Source organism: Myxocyprinus asiaticus, chromosome 43, assembly GCF_019703515.2.
Source record: "Myxocyprinus asiaticus isolate MX2 ecotype Aquarium Trade chromosome 43, UBuf_Myxa_2, whole genome shotgun sequence".
In the NCBI taxonomy this organism is placed as follows: domain Eukaryota; kingdom Metazoa; phylum Chordata; class Actinopteri; order Cypriniformes; family Catostomidae; genus Myxocyprinus; species Myxocyprinus asiaticus.
Genome location: NC_059386.1, coordinates 19564677 through 19588002, shown reverse-complemented (window position 1 = coordinate 19588002; position 23326 = coordinate 19564677). Strand labels below are relative to the sequence as shown.

The 23326-nt window shown below is 42.6% G+C and overlaps 1 protein-coding gene across 3 annotated transcripts in view; it reads left to right on the top strand.

Moving 5' to 3' along the window:
* Positions 1-23326, top strand: part of LOC127433848 (glutamate receptor ionotropic, kainate 1-like) — a 114796-nt gene that overhangs the window by 8765 nt on the left and 82705 nt on the right. Inside the window, exon 1 of one of the 3 annotated variants that reach the window (XM_051686114.1) lies at positions 11489-11820. The exons of the other annotated variants lie outside the window; for them this stretch is intronic. Coding sequence (XP_051542074.1) covers positions 11592-11820 — 229 coding nt within the window. The 5' untranslated portion in view covers positions 11489-11591. Of the gene's footprint in view, positions 1-11488; positions 11821-23326 lie in introns of those variants that run through there. 3 annotated transcript variants of the gene reach the window in all.

The window sequence follows — 23326 nt, the reverse complement described above, 5'->3', positions numbered from 1 at the left end:
CTATGCAATTTTTTTAACTGCCCGCACATGTGTGAAGTATTTGTCAAATTACTAATGACAGGATCAAGTTATCAAACTGCAATTTTATTTATTTTTCCTGGAAATTTACATCAGAACATACTTTTATTGAGCCTATCGTAGTTTGAACTTGAAATAACTATGAATGAATCCAAGTGTTCAGAATGATCTCCATGAGAAAATGAAAGGGTTCGATCACAGTGACAGAAAGAGTGGAGAATCCCTAATCTCTCTCTCTCTCTCGTTTTCTCTTTGGTAAAATGCCAAGAGCATTGGTATGCATGCTGACTCTTTATCCCTTTGTGTTTCCTTGTGTTTGTCAGAAGGGATGTGTTTAAACAAGATTTCATGAATTTGAATGAGAGAGAAGTTTTTTCTTTGATGCTGCATTTGACGTGTGTGTTTGCAGAAATCATTGTGATGTCTTTATGAGGAGTGTGTGGAATTCATCACAGACAGAGACAGTAATGTTAAAAAGAGAGAGAGAAAGAAAGAGTGCCTGAGGTGACCTCAGGATTCAGTAGCCTTGCTGGTTTGGCTGTGTATTTGTACATGTGCATGCTTGCATTTGTTTTTGTGTTTAGTAACAGACTTTGGTGATCAATTAAGAAATGTGTGTCTGGCATATTGCACCCTAAGTGTTTAAAATAACATGATAGAAAAGTAAATACAATAGTTAGTTCTATTCCTGTAATCTGATTGTACAAGTGGTGTTCCATGAGTGCTGAAATTTAGAAGCAGCATTGGGGTGCTTCACAGTTTGCATCACTCAGCTTTTCTGTGTTTGCGACATACCAGACAGACTGTCAGTTTATGTGTTGGCCCTGCTTTGGCTTCGTTTGGCTTCCGCACCCCGCACCCCCAACGGGGGTGCCAATGGGAATCTCGCCTAGGGCGCCAGAATGGTCAGAAATAGCCCTGTACTGAATATCAGCACTACAATCGAATCACAGCCACACTGATGTTCAGTAAAATATGCAGAAAAGGCCAGATTTCCCTACCCCAACCCCCACCCCCGCTCAACAACTTTTGGGCCAGATTCTATGTAAAGTCCCGAGCAGATTTCTCTTCCCAGCCCGCCCCTGCTTCTAAGGATTATTATTATTAATAATAATTATTATTATTAACAAGCACTGAAAGTGTGGAGGCCCTATTGTTCTTCTAAGGATTATTATTATTATTCTTTTCAAGGTTTTTGGTACTTTTGGGGTACTTCACATGCAGGAAAACTCTTGAAATTTTGCAGGCTCTGAACTTTTAAATACTCCTCCTAGGGGATTCATGTGACTGGCACCAAATTTGTGCAACATCATGCCAAGACATTGTAGATGCTAAATAAGAGTTTTTTATATTTTGAACAGTGTCGCCATGGTGTTTATACTTGCATACTATTGTTTGTACAGATGAACGTGGTACCTTTGGGCATTTGGAAATTGCTCCCAAGGATTAACCACAGCTGTAGAGGTCCACAATTTATTTTCTGAGGTCTTGGCTGATTTCTTTTGATTTTCCCATGATGTCAAGTAAAGAGGCACAGAGTTTGAAGGTAGGCCTAAAAATATATCCACAGGTACACCTCCAATTCAGTACACCTCCTATCAGAAGCTAATTGGCTAATTGTCTAAAGCTTGATATAATTTTCTGGAATTTTCCAAGCTGTTCAAAGGCACAATTAACTTAGTGTGTGTAAACGTCTGACCCACTTGAATTGTGATATAATCACAATTGTAAACATTTGTTGGAAAAATTACTTGTGTCATGTACAAAGTAGATGTCCTAAATGACTTGCCAAACTGTAATTTGCTAATATTAAATCTGTGGAGTGTTTGAAAAATTAGTTTAAATGACCTCAGCCTAAGTGTATGTAAACTTCTGACTTCAACAGTATATATTTGTTATGAATGTTAGAATACCCACGTGCAAAATAGATAGTTAATATTTCATGATATATGCATGCTCAGTGTTTGTGTTTGTATTTTTTTTATCACGTGATCTTAGGTTTAAAAGCTAAAGGTATTTTGTGATTAGTATACAGTAAATTCATAAGCAATTAGTAGATTTAATGTATGTAAAATGCTTTGCCATTTTTAACGTGCTTAGTGGTGTATAAATAGCCAGTATGAAACAATCATCTTTTAACAAGCTAAGGGATGTTATAATATTATATGCATTCAATTTTAATGTTTTAAAATAAAACCATATTTTTTGCATTGTGACAACAATTTATATTGGAAAATGATTACATATGGGGGGCAGTGCATAACGTGCATTGTTAATAAAAACATTTTTTTTTCTCATTCACATATTTCCAAATGTTTTGGCTATTAAATTAATAGGCCACAAAACAAAAGCACAGACACAGTAGATGTAGATGACAGCATTTCTCCGGATTTGGAATGAGGAGCTCATAAAAAAAAACTTAGCAACTCCTTCAAGCCAGTTTAATAAAACAATGAACATTAGTCAGAGATATGAAGTGGTTAATGTTCTGAAAAAATTATTATTGTATCAATAATAACATTTTATTTAACATCAAGGCTATTTAAGACATCCATATATTATTTTTGTTAATATTATTATTAAACTACATTGTAGCATTTGATAATTTTAGCATGCGAGCATGACACCGAACTGATGCGGAGCGTGAGAAGTGGAGTGCCCGTCTGTGCGCGTTTATGGTGCGAGCACCCGCCACTGACTCGGCACCATCTGCACAACAGACAGCGTGAAACAAATAATGTTCAGCGAAAATTCAAACGAAGAACGTGATGGATATATTAATTTGGAACTATATCAGATTGCAGGGGGATTTTTTAGCCCAGAGCCTCCATTAATTTCCGACCCTGGATGGAACTAGAGATGGAGATGAGAGATGTAACAGGTGTTTACGCATCTCTCTTCACCATGCAGCTGGTACGTTACACAAAGCATTTTTGCTATTTCTGTCTTTCTTGCGCTGCATTATGAAAAATGAGGGAGCGCCAAGATATGAAAGGCGTTCGCCGTCACGCACTTGCAATGTTAACAGCTTTGTTAATTATAAACAGGAACGATATAGTTTTATTGTGTCGCTCGCTTACGGAGACATAGTATAACACCATTTGCAAGTGGAATTAACAGGTTTAGAAAGGTTTATACAGCTGTAACATCTTAAGTTCAGTATCTATGCGACAAAGCACTTTTTCATTTCAAGCGCTCACACTTCTGACACTGCTGACAGCTGCACGAGAGAGAGAGGGAGAGACAGAGCAGAATTATTTGCGCAGCTTCTGGAATTACAGTTTGATACAAAAACATGTTTATTGATTTGATTTATTCATCTGTATCTATTGGTTTACTAATATAGAGACCAATTTGCAGCTGCACTGTAAAGTTAATAAAAGTGTGCAGGAATTTCCCACATTATGAATGTGGAAATTGCTGGAATTATTAAAACTGTGGGCAATAGCCGCAATCCCGCGCCGAATTTCAGGCTCTACAAACTGTTTTATATTAAAATATTAAAGTTGCCCTGGTTCCCCTCCTTTATAATTTCATTATAAAAAATAAAAAAACATTACTCTGCAATCTGCTAAATGAATGCAATGAAATGCTGCGTCAATAGCATTTTTTTTTTTCACTCGTCATATACGTCAAGGCGGGCCAAATCAAAGGTCATCGCAGGCCCTAGTTTAGACATCTCTGTGGGGAATCGAGAATGGGTGGCAAGTGTTCCTCGTTGCTGCGAGTTCCGCAGTTTGCGCTTTTTTCCAGTCGAATCCCATAGGAAAATGCAAACAAATGCGTCCCCACTCAGTATATACATCCTCTGAGGTGCGAATGCAATCTTTGTTCATTAAAATATAAAGTTTCATATGGGCGGATTAGAACCCTAAACCTCTTATGCAATGGGCGAATTAATCACCATTAGACCACCCAGTCAGACTCCTTTTACTGGAGCTGATTGATGTACTTTTTCACTGACTTGCAATATCACATGACTGACAATAGCGCACATAGAGATGAATTTATCAAATTTATTATGTTAAATATTTATTTTAGAGCTTGAATTGATCATCAAGAATGACTTTTTATCAAAGCAGACCATTTAAAGTAATCTTTTACTAGTGCTTACCGTTGCTGTGTGACTTCAAACGCCGTGTATCATGAGCATGCCGTTGTTATTTTGCTAGCCATCTTAAACTGATCTTTAAATTGATGTCATTCTTTTGATAAACACAGTTAACTGATTAACACAGTTACACATACTTAGACTATATATAACAAACTGTGCATGTGCGAGAAGTTGACATAAGAGGGATCCCTTCTAGACACGACCGATTTTGCAATCTTGCAAATTTAACCAATCTCTGCATTATTTGTGGTAGCTTGCCATTTCTTATCACTCACAGATTTTCCGAACAAATTAAAAACATAAATCTGAGGGAATCCCATCGCTTTCCTTCATGTTTGACAGCGGCAAAACAAATGCTTGAAAAGCCTGAAGCAGTTGCAACATATCCAAATGCACAGCAGCTACTGTATCATCTCCATAGTAACAAGTATAGTGTCTCCTCCATGTTGTGCGTTCACTATCAAAATCCTTCTAAACTTTCGCAGGACCACGGACAGCACACATACATTACAGCTAGCGTTTAATCTTCACCCTGCGTGCTGCAAATGAGACACAAAAACCTGCGTTTATACAAAGAATCCCTAACATTCACTTAAAGTCCCCATGAGTCATGTAATAAAATGTGATTAGAATTTGAAGCGCTACTAATACAGTAGGCTACGAATCTGAAAATGGCAATATATGCTGAACACTTGGGCAGTTGGTAATTTTTGCTTTTAATAATGATTCTATGCGCGAACATGCAGTATTCTAACCTAATTTATGTCCTCATTTGTCCAACATTCATTTAGAGGCTATTTAAACAGTTGTGCGTATGAATGACGAATGCAGACTCAAAGTTAATGTACTTCCATTTATTTTGACAGTGAACAGAGAAAAAAAAAACAATGCAACAATAAAAGAAATTGGAACTTAATGCCACAGAATTGCAATGAAATTACAAGCCTATATGATTTCTATGCTCATATTAAAATTTACTTAGACTATCTTAACACTTAATGCCTTGAATTACATTTGTTAATTTAATATTTTTTACATATTAATTTACATATTTTTTCAAATATAGCAAATCATAGCAAAAATGTAAAATTAATCAGTTAGCAAAAATTGATAGATAGATAGATTCTCTGAACTTTTAAATACTCCTAGGTGATTCATGAGATTGTCACCACATTTAGACAACATTATGCCATCGAAGATGCTAAATTGTGAACAGATTTTTAAATATCGAATGGTGTTGCCATGGCGATGCACTAAATTAATGGCAAAAATAGGGAAACAGGATGTCACAAAAGTTAGGCGACGTTTGTTAACTGATAAGGTCAAACGTTGTAAAGGTTTTATAACTGCAGGATATTGAATTTTACTACAAACACACACACGTGCTTGTAGACTCTGCTCTGTTCGGGGTTTCTTTGTTTTTACAACTGGTGATTCCCCGGAGATTTGCTGTTTTGAATGATCAATGGTCAATTTTTCTTGTTCGTTGTGACAAACTTTTAGCTTCAGATACTCCCACACAAGCGCTACAGTAGCCGGATCATATTTTCTGTGTATGGATATGATGTCAACACGCACTGACGAATGACGCATGTATGCAATTTCCCGTGAAATCTGTCCCGACAGCTCTAAAATATTTATAATATAATATTATTATTATAGGTTTATCAAAGTGTATTTGGGTAAAGTGAAGACATGGTTTGGAAGATGGATTTTTGTTGCACTCTCTCATTAATAACATTGTTATTTTTTATCAAAAAAAAGTTACATAGTGTAGCTTTAATGGCGAAAAATGGGAAACAGGAAGTGTCTCATATATTGTGTGCAATGTGTGATTTAGATTAAAATTGAGATGTATGTTTAGTCTTGGGGGCTAATCACATGGATTTGACTATTTTGGGTCATAGCACCACCACCTGTCAGCAGGAAGTTTAGCTCTTACAACAGACTTTAAAATAATCCTCTTATATTTACCCAAATTGCTTCAAAATTGTTTAGAATAATGTCAAATGCCAAATGCATGTGTGCACCTTGCAATGTTTTCCGAAAGCCACCAGGTGGAAATGGACCAGTTGTGCTTGGGCCTGTCGTCGTTGCTTGCAGCTATATTTTATTAGGTGAAATTGAGCTGTTTCTAGAGACTCTGATTTCTTCTCACATTATTACGTAATTTCAACACATCAATATTTCATGTTTGTAATTAATTAATCATTTATTTATTTGGTAGGTAGCCCTCTAATAAGCAGGATAATGGTCAGCCAGCCGTTATCACAAAATTAACCCCCTCCTGGGGACCTTTTTGAACTATAACAATAACTAAGTTATTTAACTATAACTCGCCTTGATTGATCATATTTGTCTCAATTGAGTGAAGCAAGTGAAACATTTTCATCATCAACACTAAAGATTAGTTGTAATCATAGAATGCATTATATTTATAAGCCATCTTCCACCCTTTGCTTTTGCTAGATGCTGGTATGCAACCACTCATTCAGATTTTCTCTTCAGAGCCGAGCGGTTCTATTCATTGAAGCTGAATTCATCCGCGAGTTCATTCACCTCATCTGCTGGATTCTGACCCATGGAGTGCAGAGAATGCCCCTGGGTGCTTCGGCAGAACAACAAAAGGGTATATTCTAAAAGAGTATATTTTCTTTCTAAAGGAGCGGAAACGTCTTTTTAAAGATGCCTTCCCCTTTGTGTGTTATTCCTGGTTGTGGTCGTTATCTCTCCGCTTCTGATGGCCATGATCGCTGTCTTACGTGTCTGGGTGCTGCTCACGCAGAGACATCGTTCATGGATGGGTTTTGTCCTCATTGCGAGAACATGGCCATGGCAACGTTGCGGTCGCGGCTTGCATTCATAAGAAAGCAAGCCACCCCAGTGGCTCCCCGCCTCGGTCCTTCTACCTACGTGTATGAGGCCGTGCCGGTTAGCACTGGGGGCGATTTGGGGACATCAATGGGACCACCTCTGCCGGGTATCCCCCCACGGACCTCCCATTCCCCAGCACACTCGCTTGCCTCGGTCGGGCGTTCGGACGAGACCACCGGCTCGACTTGGTTGAGATGCGAGAGGCCGACAAGGCACGGTTCCTTGACGCCCCCATCTCCCAGGTTGGCCTGTTCGGTGACACCTTCAAGGACTTTGCCCTGCAGTTCTCGGCGGTGAAGTAGCAGACAGAGGCCATACAACACATCCTGCCCCGGCATGGCTCAAGACCCCGCACCCTGTCTGCTCATCGCCAAGGGCGTCCTCCTGCAGCAACAACACCGGCTCCGCCGCAGCCCGCCCTCATGCAGCAACTAATCCCGGCCCCGGCGTGAAGCCCAACGCAGGAAGCAGATGCCACCTGTCTCACGGCTGGCCACTAAGAACCCGTGGAAGGCTTTGAAGCACCCCTGAGATGGGCAACCCAGGGGCGAGGAGACCTGCTTCTCTGGAGCTGGTGAGCAGACCACTCCATCCCCCGGTGGAGGGCCGGGAGGAGAATCTTTTGTTTCGTTTTCATTTAATTTCACCAAATGTCCAAGAGGCTGCGGTACACAAAAATTCAACAAGAGAGTGGTTTTCTTGTCCCCTGGGTCACATGTCTGGTGCGCACGGCCGTCGTCACGACCACCGTCCACCGTCCCATTTTTGCACCCTCCACCCCTGTGCGCCCAGCTGTGGCACAAACACGCCCACATGGGATTGGTTCCGGTGATATCATGCTACCTTGCGTGTGGAGATCGCTACCCTTCTGCGCAAGGGCGTAATAGAGCCTGTCCCTCCAGCCGAGATGAAGAAAGGGTTCTACAGCCCTTACTTCATCGTACCGAAGAAAGGCAGTGGGTTGTGACCAATCCTGGACCTGCGAGTACTGAACCGGGCTTTGAACAGACTCCCGTCCAAGATGCTGATGCAAAAACGCACTCTAACAAGCGTCCAGCATCAAGATTGGTTCGCGGCAGGAGACCTGAAGGACGCGTACTGCCACATCTTGGTCTTACCTCGACACAGACCCTTCCTGCAGTTTGCCTTCGAAGGCCAGGCATACCAGTATAAGGTCCTCCCCTTCGGCCTGTCCTTGTCCCCTCACGTCTTCACGAAGGTCGCAGAGGCAGCACTTGCCCCGCTAAGGGAAGTGGGCGTCCGCATCCTCAACTATCTCGACGACTGGCTAATCCTAGCTCACTCTCGAGAATTGCTGTGCGCACACAGGGACCTCGTGCTCCGGCATCTCAGCCGACTGGGGCTTCGGGTCAACTGAGAAAAGAGCAAGCTCAGAGCATCTCTTTTCTCGGTTTGGAGTTGGACTCAGTCTCAATGACAGCGCGCCTCACGAATGAGAGCTAAGCAGCTAAGTCTGAAGGCGTTCAGACGGAGGACAGCGGTTCCACTGAAACTTTTTCAGAGGCTCCTGGGGCATATGGCATCCTCAGCGGCGGCCACACTGCTCGGGTTGATGCATATGAGACCGCTTCAGCACTGGCTTCAGACTCGAGTCCCGAGATGGGCATGGCGCCGCGGGACACATCGCGGGACCATCACGCCGATCTGTCACCGCCTCTTCAGCCCTTGGACCGACCTTGCATTTCTACGTGCAGGAGTTCCCCTAGAGCAGGTCTCCAGGCATGTCATAGTTACAACAGATGCCTCCAAGACGGGCTGGGGCACCGTATGCAATGGGCACACAGCCGCTGGCTCCTGAATTGGTCCGCGGCTGCGTTGGCACATCAACTGCCTAGAGTTGTTGGCAGTACTGCTCGCCCTGCGGAGGTTCCGGCTGCTGATCCAGGGCAAGCACGTGTTGGTCCGGATAGACAACACAGCGACGGTAGCGTACATCAACCGTCAAGGCGGTCTACGCTCTGGTTGCATGTCACAACTCGTCCGCCATCTCCTCCTCTGGAGTCAGCAGCACCTCAAGTTGCTATGAGCCACTCACATCCCGGGCGACCTCAACACCGCAGCGGACGCGCTGTCACGTCAGGTTACCCTCAGGGGAGAGTGGAGACTCCACCCTCAGGTGGTCCAGCTGATTTGGAGTCGATTCGGTCAAGCACAGGTAGACCCGTTTGCTTCCTGGGAATCCTCCCACTGCCCGCTTTGGTACACCCTGACCGAGGCACCCCTCGGTATAGATGTGCTGGCACACAGCTGGCCCCCTGGACTACGCAAATACGCATTTCCCCCAGTGAGCCTACTCGCACAGACCCTGTGCAAGGTCAGGGAGGGCGAGGAGCAGGTCGTCCTAGTAGCACTCTACTGGCCCACCCAAACGTGGTTCTCGGACCTCACGCTCCTCACGCGATATGGCCCCTCTGCCCCCGATTGCCATGCTTTGTAGAAACTCCAACCCCCTCGGGTAGGACCTACCATGGGACCTCTCCACATGACATACTTCCGACAAGCCTCAGTAAGACCATGTGATGTATTCCACTCAAAATACCCCCCCCCTTTTTTGGGCGGGGTGTGGTCTCCGTGGTGTCTTCCCCCTTTGGAGGGACACCCCCCGCTGCAGACACTTATGGCTTCCAGTCGGTTAACAAATCCCACTCTTTTTGGGGAGAAAAGAGAGGAAAAGAGGCCTCAGCTGGGCTAGCCTGTCCCTATCGTTGGGCAGTCGACTTGTTCCTGAAGGACCGTTCGATGCTCATAAGAGCACTGGGGAAGATCACATGACAGCCTGGTGCGCTGGCTATGAGGCACACAGTAGTCTGCCCGTCACACACCACCAGTTCACGTAACAGAGTTCAGATAGTTGTGACATTTTGTATAGGGATGCCTAGTGTCACTACATCAGCACAACGTCGAGTGAGTGACAGATAGGGAATGTCATGGTTACTTTCGTAAGCTCCGTTCCTTGACGGAGGGAATGAGACATTGTGTCCCTCTTGCCACAACGCTGAACTACCCGCTGAAACGGCCGGGACCTGGTCTCGGCTCCTCAGCACAAAACCTGAATGAGTGGTTGCATACCAGCTCCTTTTATACCTGTATGTCCGGGGGAGTGGTATGCAAATTCCACTCGCCAATTCTCATTGGCCTTTTTTCCAAAAAGCAGAGGTGTTTGGGGCTCCCAAGAGTGACCCATAGTGTCACTACATCGACACAGCGTCTCGTTCCCTCCATCAGGGAACAGAGGTTACGAAAGTAACCATGACGATTCTATCATTAACTGAACATCTCCTGGAATGATCCAAACAAGAGTTTTTTCTTCCAAAAATACCTGACTGAATTCGCAGCGAAAGGTTTGTGAGCCATCATAGATGATTATAATGTCAGGTACACTTTAGCACATTGGTTCTTAAATGTGTTTTCTTCATTATTAACATGAGATATGACATTTTACATTTTTGTAATTGCACAAACAGTAATGTAATATACAGTCTTTATTAACATTAAGTGTTTGGCTTCTAAATGCCTATTGTATTTTGATGGTTTCATACTCTTGGTAGCCAATAATTAATTGCACAAAATACATTGTCTGCACAAATCAAGTTCATCCTGCTGCATACAAACACATAATTAATGTAGTTTTGGATATGTTTTATTTTACTTTGCATCATTTTATTAATGGTTTTTGAGATGAGAGCATGACACACAACCTATCAATATTGACATCTGCCTAATGAGAGATTAATTTGTGCTGAAATACCAAATAGTTTGGTCGAACATGCAGCTTTTGACGTAAAAAATAAAAGATATGAGAAGTGTTTTCTCCTGACTTTTAAATGTTGAGAAGCCTATAGAGCTGTTCAGGTTGTAGTTCAAAAACCCAGAAGACAATTAGCATTTTCAAGCCTTGGGTTCCCTTAGGAATTTCTTATGGGTTTTTATAATGGCAGTTTTATATTTATGAGTAAAACAAGGCCTGTGGGTAAAATTAATTGAATAGACTTTCACATTTTGTTCTAAAACACAAATTACACATAATCATACCCCAAATGTTATATTTGAAGCAACTATGTTTGTTTAAAAATGCATGTTGCTATCACAATGCTAATTAAGGACTACAACCACCAACTACATTAAAGTCTCTTTATGTAATTGTCACCACAGATCTTATTTTACTTGTATTTTGAAAATACCTATTCCAAAAACCTATATAACATTTCTGAGTGAACCTATGTCAAAGGAACCTTCTGGGTTTGTGTAACATCTGAGCGGTCTCCTGCCCACCAGAGGGAGACCTCACCTGAATTCTGAACTGTCACTTCCTGTTTCCTGCCACATCAGTTCCTGTATTGTCATTTTCTGTTTGCATCATAAATAGCCATGCTTTTCCATAGTTACTTTGCGAAGTATTGCCAGATCATCTGCCTTACCAAGCGTTTATATCATTGCCTAGTGTTTTGACCTGTTTGTTTTGACTACTCTTTTGGATCTTCCCTTTTGTCTGTTTGCCTGGTTGGACTGCTTTACTGTGTTTTGACCTCACTGCCTGTTTTTCTGACACTGTGTTTGGATTTCGATGGACTGTTTGAATAAACAACCGCATATGGATTCTTCCTCGGCTTCCGCCTCTCCATCATTACAGAATACTTCGCCTACTATGAATCCAAGTTTCTCAGCTCCAAGCGGCGTTCGCTTATCAGAGCGAGATGCTGAAGAACTACCAAGAGCAGCTCAACAAGTTGCAGTCGGCAAACGATCATTTGACCCACTATATTCGATCGCTTCCTTCAGCTACACCACCAACGGTAAGACTGGCATTGCCAGACAAGTTTGATGGCTCTGCAGGACATTGTCGTGGTTTTATCAGACAAGCATGCATTTATGTAGAAAGCCAGAGAGATCAGTTTCATGATGAAGCAAGTAAATGCACTTTTCTGATGTCATTGTTATCTGGTAAAGCGATTGATTGGGCTGCAGCGGTTTGGGAGACAGATTCACAGTTTCGTTCCTCCTCTGCATACTTCTTACAACTACTCAGAGATGTGTTTGAATATCCTGAGGGGGGGACAGGATATTTCCACTCGATTGTTACACATGTCTCAAGGCAATCATACTGCTGCAGACTTCGCTATTGAATTTAGAACCCTTGCCGCTCAAAGTGGATGGAATGATGTGTCTCTAAGGGCTGTGTTCAAACAAAGTTTAAACCTTGAGCTTCAGACGGAACTGGCTTGCAAGGGTGAGGGTTTTACGTTCTCTGAGTTTGTTGCTATGGCTATCAAGATAACCTGTTGAGAAACACTCCTAAGAGGAAATCTGCTCATCTGCCTCACACACATTTCCTCACTACACCAATCGTCAACCAAGAACCCATGCAATTAGGCTATGCACATCTATCTGATGAAGAGAGAACTCGACGCCGCCAACATGATCTCTGTTTTTACTGCGGTGAAGCAGGCCACCGTAGCTTAGAGTGCCCACACAAAGTCGGGAGAGCCACCACTACTACCAGACGGGTGAGTGTTAATCAATGCTCTCTTCAGATTTCAAATTCGTTGTTGATTCCTGTTCAGCTGACTACTAAAGATGGTCCCATTACCTTGACAGCGTTGATTGACTCTGCTGCTCTGAATTTGATTAACAAAGATATTGTCAAGAAATACAGTCTACCTACGTTACCCTGTGTTCCCACAATCTGCATCACTAATGTCAACAATAAACCCATTGAGGGAGGTATCACCCATCAAACTGCACCTGCACAGCTACAGATTGGTCTGTTCCATAGTGAAAACATATCACTCTACGTCATTGACTCACCCAGGTATGAAATCATCCTTGGACATCCATGGTTAGCTGTTCACAATCCTGTATTATCATGGTATCATGGAGAACTGTCTCACTGGTCCAAATTCTGCCTAACCCATTGCATGAACATCAATATGCCAAGACCATGTCTCGCCACGAGTGTTGAGTCCGCTCACTACCCCTAGTCCCAAAATTCCTGCTTGCTATCATCACGACTACTTAGAGGTATTCAGCAAAGTCAAAGCTACACAGCTACCACCACACCGCCCCTGGGATTGCACCATCGACCTTCTGCCCAATGCCATGCCACCTAAGAGTAAAGTCTACCCACTATCGCGTCAAGAATCTCAAGCCGTGGAAGATTAACTCTGGATTCATTCGACCTTCAACCTCACCAGCAGCAGGTTTTTTCTTCGTTGAGAAGAAGGACGGAGGTTTACGACCATGCATTGATTATCGTGGACTTATCAACGTGATGGTGAAATTCCGCTATCCGCTCCCTCTTGTTCCTGCTGCCCTAGAACAACTTCGAGAAGTAAAGATATACACCAAGTTAGATTTAAGAAGCGCTTATAATCTCATCCGGATTAAGGAAGGTGATGAGTGGAAGACTGCATTTCTCACCACCAGAGGTCACTATGAGTACTTGCTGATGCCATTTGGGCTAGCCAACATGCCAGATGTGTTTCAGTCATTTATTAACGATATCTTAGAGACATCTTGAACCAGTATGTTATTGCCTACATTGACGATATCCTGATTTACTCCAAGTCGGAAGCTGAACACATTGAACATGTCCGAAACATCCTCTCTCGTCTTAAGCATCAACTCTATGTAAAAGTTGAGAAATGTGAGTTCCATGTTCGGAAAACAACGTTCTTGGGATATCACAAGTCATCAGGGAGTGGAGATGGACACTACTAAAATCCAGGCAGTCACTGAATGGCCCCAACCATCCACAATCAAGGAACTTCAAAGATTTCTAGGTTTTGCCAACTTCTACCGACATTTCATCAGGAATTACAGCATGATCGCCTCTCCTTTGACGTCCCTCATGAGAGGGAAACTATCCAAGTTAAAGTGGAAAAACGAAGCCACCATCGCCTTCGAAAAACTCAAGTCAAGTTTTACTTCGGCACCTATCCTGAAACACCCTGACCCTAACCTCCCATTTGTAGTGGAGGTGGATGCATCTGACTGCGGAATTGGAGCAGTACTGTCACAGCGTCAGGGTCAACCAGCTAAGTTGTACCCATGTGCATTTTTCTCAAGAAAACTCACTTCTGCTGAAAGAAACTATGATGTTGGTAATAAGGAGTTACTGTCCATGAAAGCTGCGATAGAGGAGTGGAGACACTGGTTGGAGGGAGCCATCACAAAAATCTTGAGTATGTAAAGAGTGCCAAGAGACTAAACTCACGTCAGGCCAGATGGTCACTATTCTTTTCAAGATTCCAATTTACTATGACACTTCGCCCAGGAAGTAAGAATAGCAAGGCAGACGCCCTCTCCAGATGCCATGATCCTCCTCTCCAAGATCCTCCTCTCCTCTCCATTCTCCTGAACCCATTCTCTCTTCTGTAATTATCGCTCCTGTGAACTGGGACATCATGGAGGAGATCCAAAGAGCCACGCAGCAAAATGCTCCGCCTGCTATGTGCCCCTCGAACAAACAATATGTTCCCCAGGAACTACGACAACGGGTCATGCAATGGGTTCATACCTCCATCACCTCAGGTCATCCAGGTATCTCATGCACAATCAAATTAATCCACAACACTTTCTGGTGGTCAACGATGAATAGAGATATAACTGATTACGTGAAAGCCTGCCAAGTTTGTGCACAATTGAAGACCCCCAAGGAACTGCCATCTGGTCTTCAGCAACCACTATCCATCCTGCAATGTCCATGGTCTCACCTGTCAAAAGACTTTGTTACCGATCTCCCTCCATCCGAAAGTTTCACAACAATTCTTGTCATCATTGACAGATTCTCCAAGTCTTGCCGTCTTATTCCCCTCAAGGGTCTGCCAACCGCCATGGAAACGGCTCAAGCCCTGTTTCACCAGGTTTTCCGCATCTATGGTTTACCTGAAGACATCGTCTCTGATCGGGGGACTCAATTCACATCTCAGGTTTGGAAAGCCTTCTGCCGACAATTAGATATTAATGTGAGTCTGACGTCAGGATATCACCCCCAGTCAAACGGTCAAGTTGAGAGACTGAATCAGGAGATCGGTAGATATCTGAGAACATACTGTAGTCGGGAGCAGATTCGGTGGGCAGAGTTCTTGCCATGGGCAGAATATGCTCAGAATTCATTAACCCATGCCTCTACCGGTCTAACTCCATTCCAATGCATGCTAGGATATCAACCTCCTTTGTTTCCGTGGTCTGGCGAACCTTCCTCTGTTCCTGCGGTCAACAACTGGATACGTCGTAGCGAGAGGGTATGGGATAGCGCTCATGTCCATCTTCAAAGAGCTGTACGAAGGCAAGAACTCCAGGCTAACCGAAGACGGCGCCCACATCCTCGCTACCAACCGGGACAGAGGGTCTGACTCTCTACGAGGGACATCAAGTTACGTCTGCCGAGCAAGAAGCTCAGCCCAAGGTATGTTGGCCCATTCAAAATCGTAAAACAGATAAATGAGGTTACATATCAGCTTGAGCTTCCTGCTAACTACCGCATCTCTCCATTTCATGTCTCGCTCCTCAAACCGGTCCACCTGAATGCTGATCCCAACGCTGAGTCTCATGAACCACCGCCTCCGCTGGACATTGACGGATCGCCAGCTTATAGGGTGAACATGCTGCTGGACTCGAGGCATAGAGGGGGTTGGCTCCAATACCTGGTGGACTGGGAGGGATACGGGCCTGAGGAGAGATCATGGATACCTGCTTCTGATATTCTGGACCCCTCACTTATAGAGGAATTTCATCGAGCCAGGCCAGACCGCCCAGGGGACGGGGACGTCCACACCGAGCGCCAGGAGTCGCTCCTAGAGGGGGGGGGGGTTCTGTAACATCTGAGCGGTCTCCTGCCCACCAGAGGGAGCCCTCACCTGAATTCTGAACTGTCACTTCCTGTTTCCTGCCACATCAGTTCCTGTATTGTCATTTCCTGTTTGCATCATATATATAGCCATGCTTTTCCATAGTTACTTTGCGAAGTATTGCCAGATCATCTGCCTTACCAAGCGTTTATATCATTGCCTTATTGCCTAGTGTTTTGACCTGTTTGTTTTGACTACTCTTTTGGATCTTCCCTTTTGTCTGTTTGCCTGGTTGGACTGCTTTACTGTGTTTTGACCTCACTGCCTGTTTTTCTGACACTGTGTTTGGATTTCGATGGACTGTTTGAATAAACAACCGCATATGGATTCTTCCTCGGCTTCCGCCTCTCCATTACAGTTTGCCTACAAATTGACATCATGGCTGAACAGTTCTTACCCATTTTGCTATCTAATTATGCATGATTATGGAAAGTTGTATTTTATTTTCATTTAGCCGTGTTTTATGACCACAACACAGTCAGAACAGACCCCCATTTTTGGTTCACAACCCATCAGTTAAGAACCACTGCTTCACATCACCAAACATGAACTAAGCTGCCCTATCATCTGCTAACTTCACCAAAAGACTTTCAGTTCCATTTTCAGAGATTCCATACTCCATAGTGTAATCAGTGTTAAGTTCATTGATCTGATTATTTAAAATAATGGAGGCACTTCAAGACCAGAAGCATATTTGAGCTGCATTGAACTTGCCTATTTGTAAAACTCCAATTGTGGACATAATATCTGAAATGTCTTCAAGATATTAATTTTTGTAGAAAGATGAAAAGCTGAGAATGTAGAAATTGACTGTAATAACACATAGGCTTCTGCAGAGTACATATTTCTGCTATTAGCTAAATATCTCTATTGTCAGCTGCCAATTTATGAAAGGCCTACTCTTTCTCACACAGTTCCTGAGGAACATGAGAATGAATAAATGGGTGACAAAGAAAGAAAGAGAAAGACCTTGGGAGCTTAAAAGTACAAAAATACAATGTATCCAGGTGCGTAGTCCTGGAATGGAGGCAATTACTTATAATTTAAAACATTTACATCAATTTGAATGTAAAAACTAAAAGCTAAATTTCTGCACTTGTACTGTTTCTGTTTGCAGAATTTTAATGTTAACCAAAACAGATTGTTAAAACTCAAATTAGACCTTCCAAATTTACTTGCTCTTTTAGGCTTCCTGTACTGTTTTCGTTGAACTCTATGGTCTGTAGTCTGAAGCAGGTCCAATTTAGTAGTCCTTACTTTGTGCCAACCGCTGAAGTCTCTGCCTCCAAAAACATATTACAAACATGTATTACTCATGATTGTTTTAAAGACAAAAACTGTAAATCTGCTTTGTTCTAATGACTAAACTGACATTTACAAGTCACAACGACTTTTAGAGTGCCAATTAAGAGAAACGTGACATTAGATTGGTTTGTGTTTGCAGGGTAATGTGAGGTCAGCAAGACTTTTTAGCATTAAGCAAGGTTCACACTTTAGGATTTTGCTGGCTGAGACACATTTTGGGGATCGTAAAAGATTTCTCTTTACATAGGGCAAAATCAGCAGTCTTTGATCACTTGACATGCTCACCGATGTCTGATTAATTACCTTTGCAATGAATCTTAGCCTCCAACGAAGCTCTGGCAGTGTTGGAAATTTTGCATCACAGTTGGGAAATGTGACTGCCCCTGCAATGGACCACAATGTGTATTGATCATTTCGTACAGTCTGACAAGCAACAATCGTAAAGGACAGTGAAATTCGTACAGTGTGCACCCTGCTGCAGTGCTAATGTCCTTGTGAAATTGCTTGACAAGCAGTTTTCTTTTCTGTGTTGACACACTCATTTAGCACTTTATTAGGAACATCTGTACACCTACTTAATATTGCAATTATCTAATCAGCCAATTATGTGGCAGCAGTGCATAAAATCATGCAGATACAGGTCAGGAGCTTCAGTTAATGTTCACATCAACCATCAGAATGGGAACAAAATGTGATCTCCGTCATTTCGACCATGGCATGATTGTTGGTGCCAGACAGGCTAGTTTGAATATTTATGTAACTGCTGATCTCCTGGGATTTTCACACACAACAGTCTCTAGAGTTTACTCAGAATGGTACCAAAAACAAGAAAACATCCAGCGAGTGGCAGTTCTGTGGACGGAAATTTCTTGCTGATAAGAGAGATCAACAGAGAATGGCCAGACTGGTTCGAGCTTACAGAAAGGCTACGGTAACTCAGAGAACCACTCTGTGTCAGAGCGAGACAAAGGGACCCAAAAGCAGAGGAACAGTTCAGAAGGATTTATTCACAATAAATGTCAACATAAACTGTGCTGGCAAAGTATAAGAATCCCAGCACCAGCTGCAGGAGATGTACGAGTCTGTGCGCGCTGTGGACGCGCAGAGGGCAGATAGGAAGAGTGTGTTCGTAGACGGGTGTATGCATTGTGGAAGTCAGCAGCAGATCCATAGGAAGCGTCCACTGAAGCATAGCGAGGTGCAGAGAACAAAGCCCAGGCGATTAGGAGGCAGTTGTATTCCCGACACGTGGGAAGAGACGAGAATCCTCCACTGGTGATTCGTGGGTGGTGAGAACAGGCGTACAGCAAGCTGGAAGGTAACAACACTCCTGACACGCGGGCAGAGACAGGCAACCAAACAGATGCACGAGACAGGACCAACTAGACAAAGCACGGTTAGTTGCTTGACATTACACAATAATCTAGCAAAGACAGTGAGAACACACAGGGATTAAGTAGGGAGTGAATTAGAGTAGAACAGGTGTTGCTAGCATGCTAATCAGTAGCATGATCAGCGTTCCCATGGAAACACTGATCATGCATGCTGGTTTCGCCTGCGAGACATAAGGGAGAGAGAATAACAAAAAAACAGAATAAACCGGCAAACTCACCAGAGCCGTGACACTCTGTACAATTGTAGTGAGCAGAATAGCATCTCAGAATGCACAACACATCAAACCTTGAGGCGGATGGGCTACAACAGCAGAAGACCACTTCGCAAACGTTATTAGGACCATAGTGTTCCAAATAAAGTGCTCAGTGAGTGTATTCCTATTGAAACAAGAGGTTGGAGCATGATATATCGAATGGCTCATCCATATTTCTTAAATAGCCTTAGGCTTTATTTGATGTCACAGCCACTAATTATGATTTGCTACCTACTATTGCTAGTCTGAATAAGGTAGTATTAGTGGTAGGGACTCATTATAGAGAGCATTTGATTGGACAAAAATGGTTAAAAACCTATGAGTGCAAGATGAGTCATCAATACTTTGGTCATTCCCAAAAGAGAAAGACTGGAAAGGTTAAAAAGTTTACTTCAACTTTGAGTAACAATTACATTTCGGTCTGTTCCACATTCTGTGCCAACAAAATATTTTTTAAATAAACAGCACAAGGGTAGACCAGACACTTCCTCAAACTAACAGAGAATTGTTTGCTGCCAAACTCAACGTTGTCAACCCTTCTTTATGTTAGTGCATCTGTCTTGTCTAGAAAAGCTTCAGGCTTTCTCATCTCTAGCATTCAGTTGGACCAGTCTGGCCATGTCGCTTCATATGAAAGCAATCAGCTTTTCACAAACAGAATCTCCCCTCCTGTGTGGAGCACTCTGTCTCCTCTCTCCCAGAGTGACTATCTGAACATCAGAGACTGTTATCCACAGCGGGACATTTTGGCTTTGCTTTAAGTCCCTTCTTTCTAATTCAGCTTTCAGAAAGCCAAAAACAAACCACAGAAACCTACACTGTAGACCTGAATAATCAGTCAGGTATGTAATCAGTTACATTTTTTTTTTTTTTTTTTTTTTAAGTTAATAAATTACCAAATTAAGCGGAACTGTCAGGTTTTGATTTTGTACTACTTATGCATGCCAATTGCTCTTAACTTGATTTATGTTCCCTATCAAGTCCCATGCAAAGTGAGCTGGAAACAAGAAATCCCCTGCCCAATTTGAGTTTACCAAACAATTTATTTATTTTTAAGTTCATTAACTTAAAACATGTCAGGTTACTTAAAAGTGTCTCTGGTTCAAAAAACTGAAAGTTCTAAATACTCTAATTTATTTGAACTAATTTGAATGATTTAATTTTTCCCTACTCAATACAGTTAATTACTTTGAGCATTGGGGTTTACAGTGTAGTTTTACAGAGCCTCAAATCAGAACTCATCTCAAACACATTAACATCCCCATTTAATTATTCTTATCATTCACAGTCTTCATTAAAGACCCAATCTGTCACTTTCACTGTTAGAGGTAGGCTGTTTATTGGCGAGTTAATGGGCCATTATTTCCTGTTGAGGTCTTTTTGTTGGCAGTCTATGAATAGTCAAAATTGCAGGTGGTCATCCTCCAGACAGACCTTGCCGTTTTTCATTGTATTTGCATGGTGTTCCGGTATCTGCAGAATTTTGAATTAGTAGTTGTTAGGCCCCCATTAGTCTAGGGGTGATGAAGGGGCATAAACAAACTAGAGCAGATTAGCTAGAGCAACCTCCTACTAAAACTTAGGAAGACCATGAAACAAAAGGCTTGAAGTGCAATCACCAAAGTGTTTACTAGTGCTTGAAGATATTTACATAGGGAACCAAACAAAAACAATAAGCCAACTTTCTGAAGTCAGGGAAGTCTACCTTGTTAAATGAAAACACAACAAAATAAAGTCTACCTGCTCTGACTAAAACATAAAGTACAATAGGTGGCAAACACTCCTTACCTGATGTTTCTAACATAAAGCACTAAATGGTGCAAAACATGCTGGGCCCCGACCTGTTCCCAATTCAAGAAAGGCAAAAAAAATTCATAAAATAAAATAAACCACTCAAAAAAGGTCAGAAGACCTAGTCCAATAACAATAGGAAGCAGAGTATGGCACAGTACTAAAAACACATGCACAAACAACCCAGTCAGCCAAACAAGCTACTATCTTCCACCATCTAGGATCTTTATATAGGGTTGGAAGATCTCAGGTCCCCACACATGATTGGTTGCTGGTCAAGAGCCTGCCTGTGATTGGCTGAAGCAGGTACACTCAGTTGAACCAATGGGATGGAGGCACCTGTAGCAGGGAATACACACACACACACACACAAGAAAATACAAGATACGCCTGGAGGGCATAACAGTAGTAATAAGGTATGAAAATGTACTTGGTAACAGATGCAGGTTATGTATAATTCCGGATATATATGGCATTGTACTGTAAGTCTTGGCCTAGACATTTTTGCAATGTGGAGTTCATACCATACTGTGTAAAATTTAGGGGCGAATTCATTTAAAGATTTTAGAGCCACTTTTTGCACAGTATTACAGCACTGAATTTTATTAAAAAGAGATGTTTTTGTAAATTTTCTGTCGATCATAGCAGCAGTCATTTATCCAATATGGATCAAATTACATAACCAACCAACAAGATCAGGAATTGTAAATCTGCATGCTGCAGAGTTTACACTGTCTACCTTATTTGAATTGCTTCAGTGAAATGGGCATTAAAACAACTCAGTGCGTGCAAATAAACAACCCTATCAGCGGGCGCAATTTATTCCTACTGAATTCCACCTTCATTGGCATGTTCAGGTAACAAAGCCTGATGTTTTGATCATGAATATTTGATGTTTTGCATGCAGTCAGTCTGTTTTAATCTTGATGATTGTCTGATTTGCATGTTATCAGTGTGAATAAAGCAGCTGTTTTCTGCTGGCCAATGAATCCAGATTAACTTTGTGTAATTGTGAGAATAGGTTTTGCTGCCAGCAAGGGATGCGATTTAAAAATGGCAAGTTAAAGGTCAAACGCAGTGTTAGCCAATTAGTCCAATTTCTGGTTAAGCCAGTAAATCTGCATGATTTGCCATTTCACATTTTCTAAAAGTTATGAGAATATCTGATTATCCTGGTGTTACCTGTTTAGGGTGTGACATTACATACATGGTACTGACATTTGGAGGCATCAAATAATGTCAGTGTAAATTATTAAAGAGCTTAAGTAAAAGCCACTGTTTTCCTATGAATGTGGTGTGAAAATTATATATTAAACTGCAATTTTTCAGTTATTATTCATATTCATAAAATGTAGGGATTGTAAGCCAAGCTTTAGAGCAGATCAGGGGTGATACCAGTACGCAAAAAACTATAAAGTCAAATATGCTTAAATACATTGCCATTAAAGGGATAGTTCACCCAAATATGAAAATTCGCTCATTTACTCACCCTCATGCCATCCCAGATGTGTATGTCTTTCTGTCTTTTGCAGAACAAAAAAAAGAAGATTTTTAGAAGAATATTTAATCTCTATAAGTCTATACAATGCAAGTGAATGGTGACCAAATCTTTGAAGCTCCAAAAAACACATAAAGGCAACATAAAAGTAATCCATAAATCTCCAGTAGTTTAATCGATGTCTTCTTAAGTAATATAATTGATTTTGGGTGAGAACAGACCAAAATATAACAGATTTTTCACCTAACATCTTGCCTTTGCAGTCTTTAGGCACAATCATGATTTCAAGCTCGCTTACACTTTATAGTGCTTAACGCATACGCAGAGCGCTTGATGGCTCTATAGGAAGTGTAATCGAGCTTAAAATCATGATCACCAAGGAGACTGCTGATTTATAGTGAAAATTGATATATCTATGTCTGTTCTCACCTCAAAACGATTTGATCATGGATTAAATAGGGTTTACTTTTATGCTGCATTTATGTGATTTTTTTTTTAGCTTTAAAGTTTTGGTCACCTTTCACTTGCATTGTATGGACTTACAGAGCTGAGATATTCTACTAAAAATCTTTGTTTGTGTTCTGCAGAAAAAAGAAATTCATACACATCTGGCAAAGGCTTACAACGCCACGGGTCAGGCCGCCTCCACCCTGCACGCCATGGCTATCCTGCAGGTCCACCAGGCCAAGGCACTTAAAAGATCTGCACGAGGGTAGGACCGACCCAGGGCTTATGCAGGAACTGCATACCGCGACCGACCTCGCTCTACGGGTGACGAAAGTCAAGGCGCGCGCCCTGGGCCGGATGATGTCCACATTGGTGGTCCAAGAGCGGCACCTGTGGCTCAACATTGTGGAGATGCGTGATACCGAGAAGGTCCGCTTTCTCGATGCGCCCATCTCCCAAGGGGGGCTCTTTGGCAACACTGTCGAGGACTTCGCCCATCAGTTCTCGACGGTGAAGAAGCAGATGGAGGCCATCAAACACATACTGCCGTGGTGCGACTCGGCTGCCTACAGGCCTCCGAAGTCCCGCACCCCATCTGCCTCTCGCCAGGGCCGTCCTCCTGCGGTGTCGGCCCCGGCTCCCCCACCATCGGAGCCTGCACGCCTGCCTCTGAGAAGAAGATCCTCCCGCAGGAAGGCGGCAACGCCTGCCCATCAGCCAGCCGCCAAGAACCCCGGACGGGCTTCGAAGCAGTCCTGAGA